At 35.9% G+C, this 13,053-nt stretch overlaps 1 protein-coding gene across 1 annotated transcript; it reads right to left on the minus strand.

Moving 5' to 3' along the window:
• Positions 1-9,839: 9,839 nt before the first annotated feature.
• Positions 9,840-11,320, minus strand: LOC130826461 (uncharacterized). The gene is made up of 3 exons (XM_057692049.1): positions 10,733-11,320; positions 9,977-10,689; positions 9,840-9,876 (listed from the first exon to the last, which is right to left on the minus strand). The coding sequence occupies exons 1-3, from the start codon at positions 11,318-11,320 to the stop codon at positions 9,840-9,842; spliced, it is 1,338 nt and encodes a 445-aa protein (XP_057548032.1).
• Positions 11,321-13,053: the final 1,733 nt, after the last annotated feature.

Here is a 13,053-nt window from a genome sequence, read left to right on the forward strand (position 1 = left end):
GGGGAGGTTGAGGACCGTATAGCTCGTCGACCGTTGACCGGTTATGAGGTTTATGAACAGGTTAAAGGAGTTGAGAATGTATTTGGTAAGACAGGGAAAGTGCAAGGGGGTGAAGACCGGTTATGGAAAAAAGAATCAATCTTTTGGAAGCTTCCATATTGGAGAGATCTACAGGTTAGGCATTGTCTTGACGTTATGCATATAGAGAAAAATGTGTGCGATGCCATACTCGGGACTCTCATGAACATTCCGGGTAAGACAAAGGATGTTTGGGCCGTGCGTGATTGGTTTGAATGTAAGGGTCTTCGTCCGGAGCTGTGGGCACATCTTAAAGTGAGTAAGAAAAGAAATAGAGCTGATGAAATTGGTGGCAGTAACAAGGGAAAGGGTGGTAAGAAAAAGATGAGTAATGACAAAGTTTATTTGCCTTCAGCTTGCTACACATTGTCCAAAGCAGAGAAGCGGGCATTTTGTGAGTCTTTGTATGGCATTAAGGTTCCGTCTGGGTACTCATCCAACATGAAGAGATTTGTGGGCCTAAATGGTGAGCTCAAGTTGGGAAGCATGAAATCTCACGATTGCCATGTAATGATGCAAGTGTTCTTACCAATTGCAATCCGTGGAATACTTCCAAAACATGTGAGATATGCTATTACCGAGCTGTGTTCATTCTTCAACACAATTTGTAGTAAAGTTCTTGATCCCTTTAAACTTATGCTCTTCAACTCGACGTGATTGTAATTTTATGCAAGTTTGAGATGTATTTTCCCCCTTCTTTCTTTGACATAATGGTTCATCTTATTATCCATCTCGTTCGTGAGATCAAGATTTTGGGTCCAGTTTTTTTAAGGTCGTGTTATCCTTTTGAAAGACACATGGGTGTTTTACAAAACAAAGTGAGGAATCCAGCACAACCCGAGGGGAGTATGATTCAAGGCACTGTGAGCGATGAGATTAGTAACTTTATAGCCGAATATTTAGCCATGGCAAAGCCTATTGGACTTCCCACCTCTCGACATGAAGGAAGGCTTGAAGGAAAAGGAACAATTGGCTCCAAATTGATCACACCTCCTCGAGACAGTCTTCTACAAGCACACTTGTACGTGTTGCATCATATTCCTGAAGTCCATCCTTTTTTGAGTGAGCATTTAGATATATTACGCGCAAAATATCCTTGTAAAGGGGATAGGGGATTGATGCAATTGCATAACAAGACGTTTATTGATTGGTTTCATAATCGAGTAATAAGGGAAGAACTCAAGGGTGTATCAAAAATTGTTAAGTGGTTAGCTTTTTGTCCTCGTGATGATGTCAACAAATATGAGGGTTACGATGTCAATGGCTTCACATTTTCAACTGAGGGTCAAGATAAGAAGTCTTCTTATCTACAGAATAGTGGGGTTTCTATTTTGGCGTCATCTACATTTTACGCGAGTGCCAAAGATCAAGCGCCGATTGATGCTAAATTGGTATACTACGGGCGGGTACATGAAATATGGGAGCTTGACTACTGCACTTTCACTATTGGTCTTTTCAAATGTAAGTGGGTAGATAATAATCGACGATGCATAAAAAACGACGACCCTTGTGGATTCACTCTTGTAGACTTAGCTCGTTTGCGTGATAGTGAGGAGCCATTCATACTAGCCACACAAGCCAAGCAAGTATTCTACATTGTAGACCCGTCTGATAAAAATTGGTCTATTGTTGTACCAGGAAAAAGAAGCATTCTTGGTATAGGCGATGTTGAGGATGAGGAAGAATATGAAGCTTTTGAAGACTCCCCGCCCTTTATCAATCCAAAATCAGTGGATCAAGATGATATAGATGTTGGTTATATGCGTGTAGATCACACGGAAGGAATACATTTGAATTAAGTGATTCACAAGGTATGAAACTTTGCACACAACACTATTTGGTATATATATTATTGTATTGAACGTATTAGAATTGTAAATCATAGTCATAATATATTTCTATATTTTTAGCACTTTTAACTCACAACACTATTTTGTTAGAAATGAATTTATGTTTCTATATATGTTCTAATATATTTTTATCATGCTCTTTCAGGTACTGATATACAATGCATCTATTCAGAAACGAAATTGTCCCCGAGATTGAGACCTCAGATAATGAGCAACATAGTCATGACACCGAAGAGGACCAAATTGTGAGATACGAGCGTATGGCTGAAGACGCTCCACGCATTGACAATGACTATGAAACTGAAGACGCCTCTCCAATGGATGCTCCCACAACCGGTAAGAAAAGAAAAGGGCGAGGTCCTACGAAAAACCTCAAGGTCACAGAACCCATGCATTTGGAATACAATGCATTGGGTCAACCCTGCGCAAAATGGCGTAGGCAATATGGAAAACATGTGGGCCTATGTATCCGCAAGATTTTCATATTACACGCGTGGAACGAGGTTTCAGAGGGTTTGAAGAACTCTTTATAGAATGATACTGTGGTAAGCAACTTTAATATTTTTATTTATTTGGTTTCATTTTAAAAATAAATTTAATTGACATTAATAAATATAAATTTTTTTTTTTGTAGAATCTTTTCCACATCGAGAGCGATGAGGAGAAGAAGAATGTGTTTCTTTCAGCTGTTGCTGAAAGATTCAGAGATTTCAAATCCAAGCTAGTCACTGGCTTAATTACGAAGAAACGTGCCCGTACGACCAAAAAGGTCAAAACGGGAAACGAAGGTGCAGAGCAAGCACCTTCGAAGATGCCCTACGAGATATGGGGTCACATATCTCAGAAGGAATGGGAGGCTTTTGTTGCCAAAAGAACAACTCCCATTGAAGTTGTAAGTATTCCATATTATTTTATAGCTTTTGATTTGAATTTACTTTTTTTTCATTGAATCATTAAACTAATACATGACATTCGATTTCCATTGATTAATTAGGAAAAGCGTGGTAAAGCTTCTGCATCAGCAAGCAAAAGGAAGTTTTACCATCGCTTGGGCACAAGAACGTACGATGAGGTCCGAAAAGAGTGGGTGGATGCGGGTTTATACCCCAATCAAAGTCCATCCACGTCCTCATCTACGATTAGCTCCACATCCGTGAATACTCCCACTGGAGATCGGGTGCGGGATTGGTATTGCGGACTTCATTCCCGAGATGCAAGTGGTAAATATACAATCATTGATCCGGGAACGAAGAAGGTTGCTGATGTTGTGGTGAGTTTAGAAATTATTAAGTATATTCTTGATTTGTTTTGTATTTTTGGGCTTAGATTTACTTATACTAATTGTTATATATGTCACTTTTTATTTGAACAGATGGGCTGGAAGGAAAAAGAAGCTACGGGGGAGTTCACCCTAATAGGCAATGTCGACGCATTGCATATGGTCTTAGGGAAAGACCATAAAGGGCGGGTAGTTGGCAAAGGAGGCGTCCGCGTGGGGGTAACGAAGGCATTCGGCAAAGAGGTTGTGGCTTCTCAATCCCTAACGATGCGACCTGATGAAGTCGCAACCCTCCGAGCTGAGATCACGAAGCACGTGCTCGCCAAGTTGGCACTCGTGCTGCAAAAGATGGGAGCACCCATTGTTGACTTGGCAAACCTGATTGTCGAGGATCAGCAAAGTCAACATGGGGATCCTAACGCTTCAGTCGAGCCAACACCCGAGCCCATTACCCCCGTAGCACCCCAGCCCATTACTACACCCGAGCCAACACTGGAGACCATGAACTCCGTTGCTCAAGATCCGGAGACAACTCCGGAGCCAGCTGTACAGCTACATAGTTTTTAAAATTCAATGCGTTTTAAAATTTTATTATGATGCTTATGATACTAAACGACACAATTTTCAGGAGGCGACTCCTTGTTCTCTTTTGCTGCCTCAGTCAGGTGTTGCTAGTGATGGCGACTTAACTGAGGTTGCATATAGTGTGGCCCAGCCAACCAAAGAGGGCCAAACAGTGCATTCGATGCCTGTTACAAGTGGCCACATTAGTGTGGCCGTGGAAACTATTGTAAAGGGGTTTGAAGATTTCTCACTCCCGGTTCCAATGCTAGAATGGAGCCTTGAGAAACTATCAGACGCCCTAGGTAGTTTCGTCACATGGCCATATGCTTGGGTCCGATTCACTAACATGGTAATACTCATTTGTACCTTATTTATTTTTATTTTTTTAATTGCATGCTTATACTAATTTAATTGTATAAAATAGAAATAGCAAAAGAGTCCAAAGGGCTCTATGAGAGAGATCGGTTCCTCATCAAAGGTGTCGATTGGGTCAAAGTCGATGTCAATCACTCCAATTTTGACTGATGCTGTAACAGACTGCTCTTTCCTAAATATAGGTTTAATATAATATAATAGTAAGTAATGCTAAAGCGGAAGTCTATCGAACCGTGATTATTGCGAAAAAGAAATAAAACAAAACAGTATTTTCAAAAAAAACAAAGAAAGCTTAAATTATTAAAACATAATTTTACATATTACATCTTTCTTTAGTACATAACTATCGTCCATAACATTAACTACATACATAGAATATCCTAATCTCATATACATAACACAACAGCTTTTTAACAACTTCATGTAAAGTTACCTGTAGCATCTGCTCCCGAAATATGGGAACAGCCGATGGAAATCGGTCAGTTTTAAAAAAAACTGAGTATAAAAACTTACCCCCATTATACAAGTATAGAAAATATTTGCATTGCACTAAGTAATATGCAAAGATAAGTGCATTACAATAAATAATATGCAAGGTATCTTATGTATTATAGGGAATTCATCTTAAGATTAGATTTATTTAAATATATTTCTGGTCCTTCTGCTTGAGTACCAGGGCGTGATTTACTAACACTTCTGCTTGAGTGTTAGGGCATGGAATCCGATTACTTATTTAATGAATGCAACACATATGATCTTTGTTTGATATATGTAAGGGCCTGTTAGGGTGAGGTAAACCAAAACCCCTAACTTAGTGGGAGTCCTCACTCCTCCAGTACAATGTTGCTCGAACCACAGGTCAGGTTAAACAACCTTACTGTGTTCGCCATATTTTACGTGCCGGAAAACACGTCCCACGTTTTTTACATGCCGGAAGCATGGTTCGGCATTTACTTACCATCAAGCCTTTTAATTATCATGTTACTGTTTTCATATAAATGCAACATTACAATGCATAATAGAAATAAATTTATAACAACTTACATATAAATAATTATTTATAAAGTTTTATTTTATTTATTTAATTTCTTAATAGCTTATTGTTATATTTAGTACATGAATAATTAATTTCCTCAAGTTTAAAATCTACACGAACTATAACTTATTATTACATGAGTTGGGGTATATTCTTATTCACCAAAATAAATTAATTTTAGTTATTAATTTCATTTTTCTTTCTTTTCGCCTTTACTAACAATTTAGATAATTAATTTATTTTCTTTAAAATTTAAATATCACAAATTTTCACAAAAATCATTTAAATGAAATAAATACAGTAACAATAAAATAAATTATTATTTTTTTTTCAGAATTATCTATTTTTAACCCAATTTATGAAATTCCTTATTTTATGCGTTTTTTTGAAAAAATTAATAATAATATTTATACTCAACAATAATTCACGAAATTAATACACAACTCATATCTCATATTTATATATGTACAGAAAAAGTTTCGTTTAAATTATTAATATTTACTATTATAATTAAAATTATTTCAGATTATGCGGTTTGTTTTTTTAGAAAAAATTAATAATAATATTTATACTCAACAATATTTCACGAAATTAATACACAATCTATATCTCATATAATGTACAGAAAAATTTCGTTTAAAAATATTAATATTTACTATTTTAATTTAAATTAATTCAGATTATGCGGTTCGTTTTTTTTTTAGCAAAATTTATAATAATATTTATACTTAACTATAATTCACGAAATTAATACAAAATTTATATTTTATATATATACATGTACAGAAAAATTTTAGTTCAAATATATTAATATTTACTATTTTAATTAAAATTATTTCAGATTTTGCGGTTTTTGGCAATTTCAAAGAATAAATCATATATATTAAATTACAACGAGTTAATTCACCAAAATTTGCAGAAAATGAAATTTAAATATAATAAACACATATAAAAATTTATGGGCATAATTTCATGTAAATAAATATATGTAAGAATTTATACCTTTACTAATATCACTATTAATTAATTCCCTTTGTTGTAGAATTTCTAGCCACAAAATTAGCTTCCTCTCCTTGAATTTCTATAATTAACACTAAATAATATTATTGAAATTTTTTTGAGGATTTTTAGGAATTTTTCTAGGTTTTTAGAATTTATTTAGGAATTTGCTTATTTTAGGAAAAAAAATTCTGATTTTTTCCTTCCCTTCTTTTTTCCTACGGTTGGGTTCTAATTGCTTTAGGAATTAGCTTGGGTTATAAATAGGCTAGATTAATTATTATTTTAATTTTCCTTCATGGACAAGAAAAAAAATTAGAATAAGGATTAATTATGTTCTTTTGGCATTTAGCGTAATTCTTGCCGCCAACCTTTTTTTTCTCTTTTTTTTTAATTATTATTATTATATATATATCTTTATTTTTAATAAATTAATACGGGAAATAAAAAGATTAACTTATTGTAGGTAATTTAGCTAAATTTAATATTTAGGTAATTTAATTTATTTTAAGAGAAATAAAAAAATCAAGAACTTAAGAATGATTGAATAAAATTCGAAACGACATTAAAAAGAAAATAATAAAACGAAACGATTATTGAATTTGTCAAAATATTTAAGATTAAGAAAAAGGGTCTGTTACAACTATTCCCCCCTTAACATAGTTTCGTCCCGAAACTTGAACCTAAAAGAACAATTGGGGATAGCGTTCTCTCATATCAACTTCGCTTTCCCAAGTTGCTTCTTCGACATGATGGTTTGACCATAGCACTTTAACTTGAGGTATTCTTTTATTCCTCTATTCCTTCACTTGACGGTCCAAAATTCTAATTGGTTTTTCTTCATAAGCCAGGTTTTCATCAATTCGGAGGGGTTCATGAACTAACACATGTGATGGGTCGTGGATATATTTTCTCAACTGAGAAACATGGAATACATTATGAACTCTAGCTAAACTTGGGGGTAAAGCTAGTTCGCATGCCACTTCTCCTACTCTTTTCAAAATTTCAAAAGGTCCGATAAATTTAGGGCTTAATTTCCCTTTTATCCTAAAGCGTTGGACTCCTTTCGTTGGCGAAACTTTTAGAAATACTTTATCACCTTCATCAAATTGTAAAGCTCTGCGACGGTTGTTTGCATAACTCTTCTGTCTACTTTGTGCTGCCTTTATGTTCTCTTGCACCACCCTTAAGCTATCAATAGAGTCTTGAATAAGATCTGGTCCTTCAGGCACATTTCGGTCCATCTGATCCCAACACAACGGCACTCGACATTTCCTCCCGTATAAGGCTTCGTTTGGTGCCATCTTGATGCTGGTTTGATAGTTGTTGTTGTATGAAAACTCTATCAAAGGCAATTTCTGCTCCCATGAACCACCAAATTCAAGGATACAACATCTCAAAAGATCCTCTAATATATGGATGGTTCTTTCAGTTTGGCCATCAGTAGCCGGATGAAATGCGGTACTTAAACATAATTTCGATCCGAATGCTTCTTGCAACTTTTCCCAAAATCGTGACAAAAACTTTGGATCTCTATCAGACACAATGGTTCTCGGTACTCCATGTAATCTGATAATTTCTCGAACATAAGCGTCAGCTAATTGTTTCACTGACCATGTTCCCTTCATTGGCAGGAATCTTACAACTTTGGTCAATCTATCAACTATTACCCAAATTGTGTCATTTCCTCGTTGCGTTCTTGGTAATCCAACTACAAAATCCATGGATATGGAATCCCATTTCCATTCAGGAATTTCTAATGGTTGAAGTAGTCCAGAACTCTTCTGTCTTTCAAATTTCACCTTCTGGCAAATCAAACACCGAGATACAAATTCAGCTATTTCTTTTCTCATACCTTTCCACCAAAATAATTTCCTTAATTCTTCAATCATCTTATCTCTACCAGGGTGTAAGTGAAACATTCATTGGTGTCCTTCTTTCAAAATCTCTTCTTTCAGCTCTGTGTTGTCTGGTATACACAATCTCCCGTTCATACTTAGTTCACCTTTCTTACCCACTTCGAACGCTTCCGTCTCTTTTCTTTGAACTCGAATGATTAATTCGATTATCTCGGGATCTTCTTGTTGTGCTTCTATAATTCTTTCGAACAAATTCGGTTGTATAGTCATTGCTCCCAAATACTCAGCAACTTGACAGTGATTAAAAATTTCTAGATCTAACTTCTGGATTTCTCGGTATAGCTCCTAAGGTATCGTCATTATAGCATTTACAGATATCCTCGGCCTTCTACTCAATGCATCTGCCACTTTGTTTGCTTTTCTAGGATGATAATTTATGTCAACTTCAAAGTCTTTAATGATTTCCAGCCACCGCCTTTGTCGCATATTCAGTTCCTTCTGAGTGAAGACATATTTCAAATTTTTATGATCAGTGAAGATCTTGCATGGTACTCCATAGAGATAATGTCTCCATAACTTCAGGGCAAAAATTACGGCTGCTAGTTCAATGTCGTGTACTGGATAATTCAACTCGTGTGGCCTTAATTGCCTGGACGCATAAGCTACTACTTTGCCTTCTTGCATCAGCACACATCTCAAACCTTCCTTTGATGCATCACAATATACCTCAAATGCTTTCCCAAAGTCGGGCATGGTCAACACAGGTGCAATCGTAAGTCTCCTCTTAAGCTCTTCTAGTGATTTACTCTGCTTCTCGCCCCATTGAAACCGAACTCCCTTTTTAAGCAACTCAAATAACGGTCGGGCAATTTTAGAAAAATTTTCCACAAACTTCCTGTAGTAGCCTGCTAAGCCTAAGAAACTTCTTACTTCAGTAACACTCTTTGGATTCGGCCATTCCATCACCGCCCTAATCTTTTCAGGGTCAACAGAAATTCCATCCTTCGAAACAACGTGCCCTAAGAAAGATATCTTTCCTAACCAAAATTCACATTTACTAAATTTGCCATAAAGTTTCTCCTTTCTCAATTTCTCCAAAACTATCGTTAAGTGCTTCTCATGTTGCTCTTCATTCTTCGAATACACCAATATATCATCAATAAACACCACTACAAACTTATCCAGGTAAGGGTTGAAGTATCTTTGCATGAGATCCATGAATGCTGCTGGAGCATTCGTTAGACCAAATGGCGTTTCTAGAAACTCATAGTGCCTGTATCTGGTTCTGAATGCAGTCTTAGGAATATCTTCTTCGGCAATCCTTAATTGATGATAACCAGACCTCAAATCTATCTTCGAAAAGACCCTTGCTCCCCCAACTGATCAAAAAGGTCGTCTATCCTTGGCAAAGGATAACGATTCTTGATGGTAATCTTATTGATCTCCCTATAATCAATGCATAGCCTCATACTTCCATCTTTCTTTCTGACAAAGAGAACCGGAGCTCCCCATGGTGAAACACTAGGTCGAATGAAACCTTTTTCCAGCAATTCATCAAGCTGCTTCTTCAGCTCAGCCAATTCAGCTGGAGCAAAACGGTAAGGAGTTTTAGAAATAGGGGTGGCATCAGGAATAAGATTAATATGGAAGTCTACTTCTCTTTTTGGAGGTATACCGGGTAATTCTTCAGGAAACACATCAAAATATTCTTGAACTATCGGGGTTTCTTGTAAACTAGGTTTGTGTTTCACTTCCTCAGTAGTAACAAAAACATAAGAACCCTTCATCTCCATGTCTTATCATTTGTAACGTTTGAATTGCAGAAATTGTCTCTTGCTGAGATTTTGAGTTCTTCCGAATACACTTTATTCCCTCAGGAGTTTTTATTCTAACAACCTTTTCCTTACACAAAATCTCCGCCGAATATCTCTCTAACCAATCCATACCCAAAATGATATCAAATGTTCCCAAATCAAACTGAATCAAGTCAACTGGTAAAAGGTTCCCACAAATCTCCAATGGAAAATTATAAAAGATACGATCACACAAGAAAGGTGTACCATCAGGTAAATGGATAGACAATTGGGATTTTTGAGGCTTTAAAGAAATAGAAGATATGCGGAGAAAAGCACTAGAAATAAAAGACCTATCCGCTCCACAATCAAACAAAACATTTGCTGTTAAATTACCAAAAAGAAATTTTCCAGAAATTACTTTACCTTCAACTTCAAACTCCTGGTGTAAACCATCATCATGATCTCCAATTGCATGCAGGCCTACGGATGCTCTAGTCTCATTCCTCTGAGTGCCAAATGCTCTGTTACCTGCAGCTTCCGACGTTGTTCTGCTCTGATTTAACATTTCCCTGTAGTTATTAGCCAGATGTCCCTCCTTGTGGCATTTGTAACATACAATCTTCCCATTACAATTTCGGCCTCGATGATCTTTTCCACATAACCTACATTTCCACTGTGTCGGCCTTGCTACAGTCTGAAACGGCTTCTTCGCCTCATTCCTGGCCTTCTTGTATCCACCGCCCCCACTAGATTCATTCTTTCTTTTATTAAACCCGTCTTCTTTTTCCAAAATACGCTCGTACTCCAAGGCTTGGTTGTACAAATCATCAAAATCTTGGTATCTAGGAGTGCCCTTTTGGATTCTAAGGTTCAGACCCTCAAAAAAATCTTATCGCCTTGCCCCGATCAGAGATCACTATTTCGGTAGCGAATCTAGCCAGCTCTCTGAACTTACTTGCGTATTCGATCACTGACATGGTTCCCTGCCTCAGAAACAAGAATTCATTCTCTTTCTTTCTCTGAAGCGAGGGTGGGTAAAATTGATCACGAAGCTTCTTTATAAATTGTTCCCAAGTAGAATCTATGGCAGTTTGTTTTACAGTCCTCCACCATAATTCAGCAGTGCCTGTTAAGTAGAATGCGGCTAATTTAACTTTCATCTTTGACGGGCAGTTTATGGCCTCCAATAGTTTCTCCATTTCTACAATCCAATCCTCAAAGCGAACTGGATCAGGTTCTTCATCATATTTTGGAGGTTGATGACTAGACAATCTCATATAAAATCTCCCTTCATCATCTTCATGGGAATGACTCATCTGCTTCTCCATTAAGTTCAACAGCCTCTCGTTAGTTCTTTCCATCATTCTTAATTGATTTTCCAGAGCCTGAATTCTTGCATCTTGCGTCGTATCTTCAGCAAAATCGTTCCTCATCTCCAAAGGTTCGCCTCTTGCGATACACCCTCTATCACCACCTTTTGGCATCCTTTAATTAAGTAGGGAAGTGTTGCGTTAGCTATATTTTAAATTACAAAGCACACTTTTTTTTTTTCAAAACATAAATTATCACGGTGTTTCCTAGTATCAGATAAGAAGATCCGATCGTTCGAATAACATTGGCTCTGATACCAAGTGTAACGGACTGCTCTTTCCTAAATATAGGTTTAATATAATATAATAGTAAGTAATGCTAAAGCGGAAGTCTATCGAACCGTGATTATTGCGAAATAGAAATAAAACAAAACAGTATTTTCAAAAAAACAAAGAAAACTTAAATTATTAAAACATAATTTTACATATTACATCTTTCTTTAGTACATAACTATCGTCCATAACATAAACTATATACATAGAATATCTTAATCTCACATACATAACACAACAGCTTTTTAACAACTTCATGTAAAGTTACCTACAGCATCTGCTCCCGAAATATGGGAACAGCCGATGGAAATCGGTCAGTTTTAAAAAAACCGAGTATAAAAACTTACCGCCATTATACAAGTATAGAAAATATTTGCATTGCACTAAGTAATATGCAAAGATAAGTGCATTACAATAAATAATATGCAAGGTATCTTATGTATTATAGGGAATTCATCTTAAGATTAGATTTATTTAAATATATTTCTGGTCCTTCTGCTTGAGTACCAGTGAAACAGCCCAAACCAGCGTAAACAATATAATAATATTGTCTACAATGGACAGCGGAAGACTTATAAAAGTCTGGGCTGAATCCGACCTGTGGCTCGATAGCCACAGCAACCAATATCAGAGTATTTAAAAACTTTACATAACTGTAATACAATTACTTACAACCCAGTTATGAACTAAGTTAATACATTATAGAATATCTATTTTTTTTCAAAAAAAAAAAAACATGATTTGTCAAAATATCATTATAAGTTAACCTTCCGAAAACGATGTCCTCGCTATCGCAACACATGATACATAAATGAGCAGCACATCCATTCGCACTAAAGATGGCAACCTGAAAGTGGATCTATCCCCTGTAAGAGATAGGCCCTATAAAAAAAAACTGTCAACAATTGCATTGTTGAGTAATCCAACAAACTACTACATTTGTATACAAGTCATTAATAAACATCTCCAATCAAATACCTTGTTTACTTGGTAACCATTTATAAACATTATTTTATCCAAATCAAAACTCTTTTAAAAGATCATTTGGTATCGACATAAATACGGCTATGAACCTTTAGTTAATAACAAATCAAAACACGGCTATAACTTTACAAGTTAATAGCGTAAATCAAAAATCTTTTAAAAAGATCGTTTGGTATCGACATAAATACGGCTATGAACCTTTAGTTCATAACGAATCAAAACACGGCTATAACTTTACAAGTTAATAGCGTAAATCAAAAATCTTTTAAAAAGATCGTTTGGTATCGACATAAATACGGCTATGAACCTTTAGTTCATAACGAATCAAAACACGGCTATAACTCTACAAGTTAATAGCGTAAACAATACGGCAAATGACAAATATGATATCATTTGCGAAACAAACAAAACTTTATGTACCAAACGTATTTATTCAAAATTCAGATTAAATCAATAATTTAACAGCACTTTAAAACGTGGGAATATATGGACCGTCAGGAAGTAGGCTTGATCTAAATCCTGAGAACACGGGTGATCGTCATCACCGAAAATACGGTTCTTGCAAGAACGAAACGGGATCGGGGGCTCGA

Source organism: Amaranthus tricolor, chromosome 11, assembly GCF_026212465.1.
Source record: "Amaranthus tricolor cultivar Red isolate AtriRed21 chromosome 11, ASM2621246v1, whole genome shotgun sequence".
In the NCBI taxonomy this organism is placed as follows: Eukaryota; Viridiplantae; Streptophyta; class Magnoliopsida; order Caryophyllales; family Amaranthaceae; genus Amaranthus; species Amaranthus tricolor.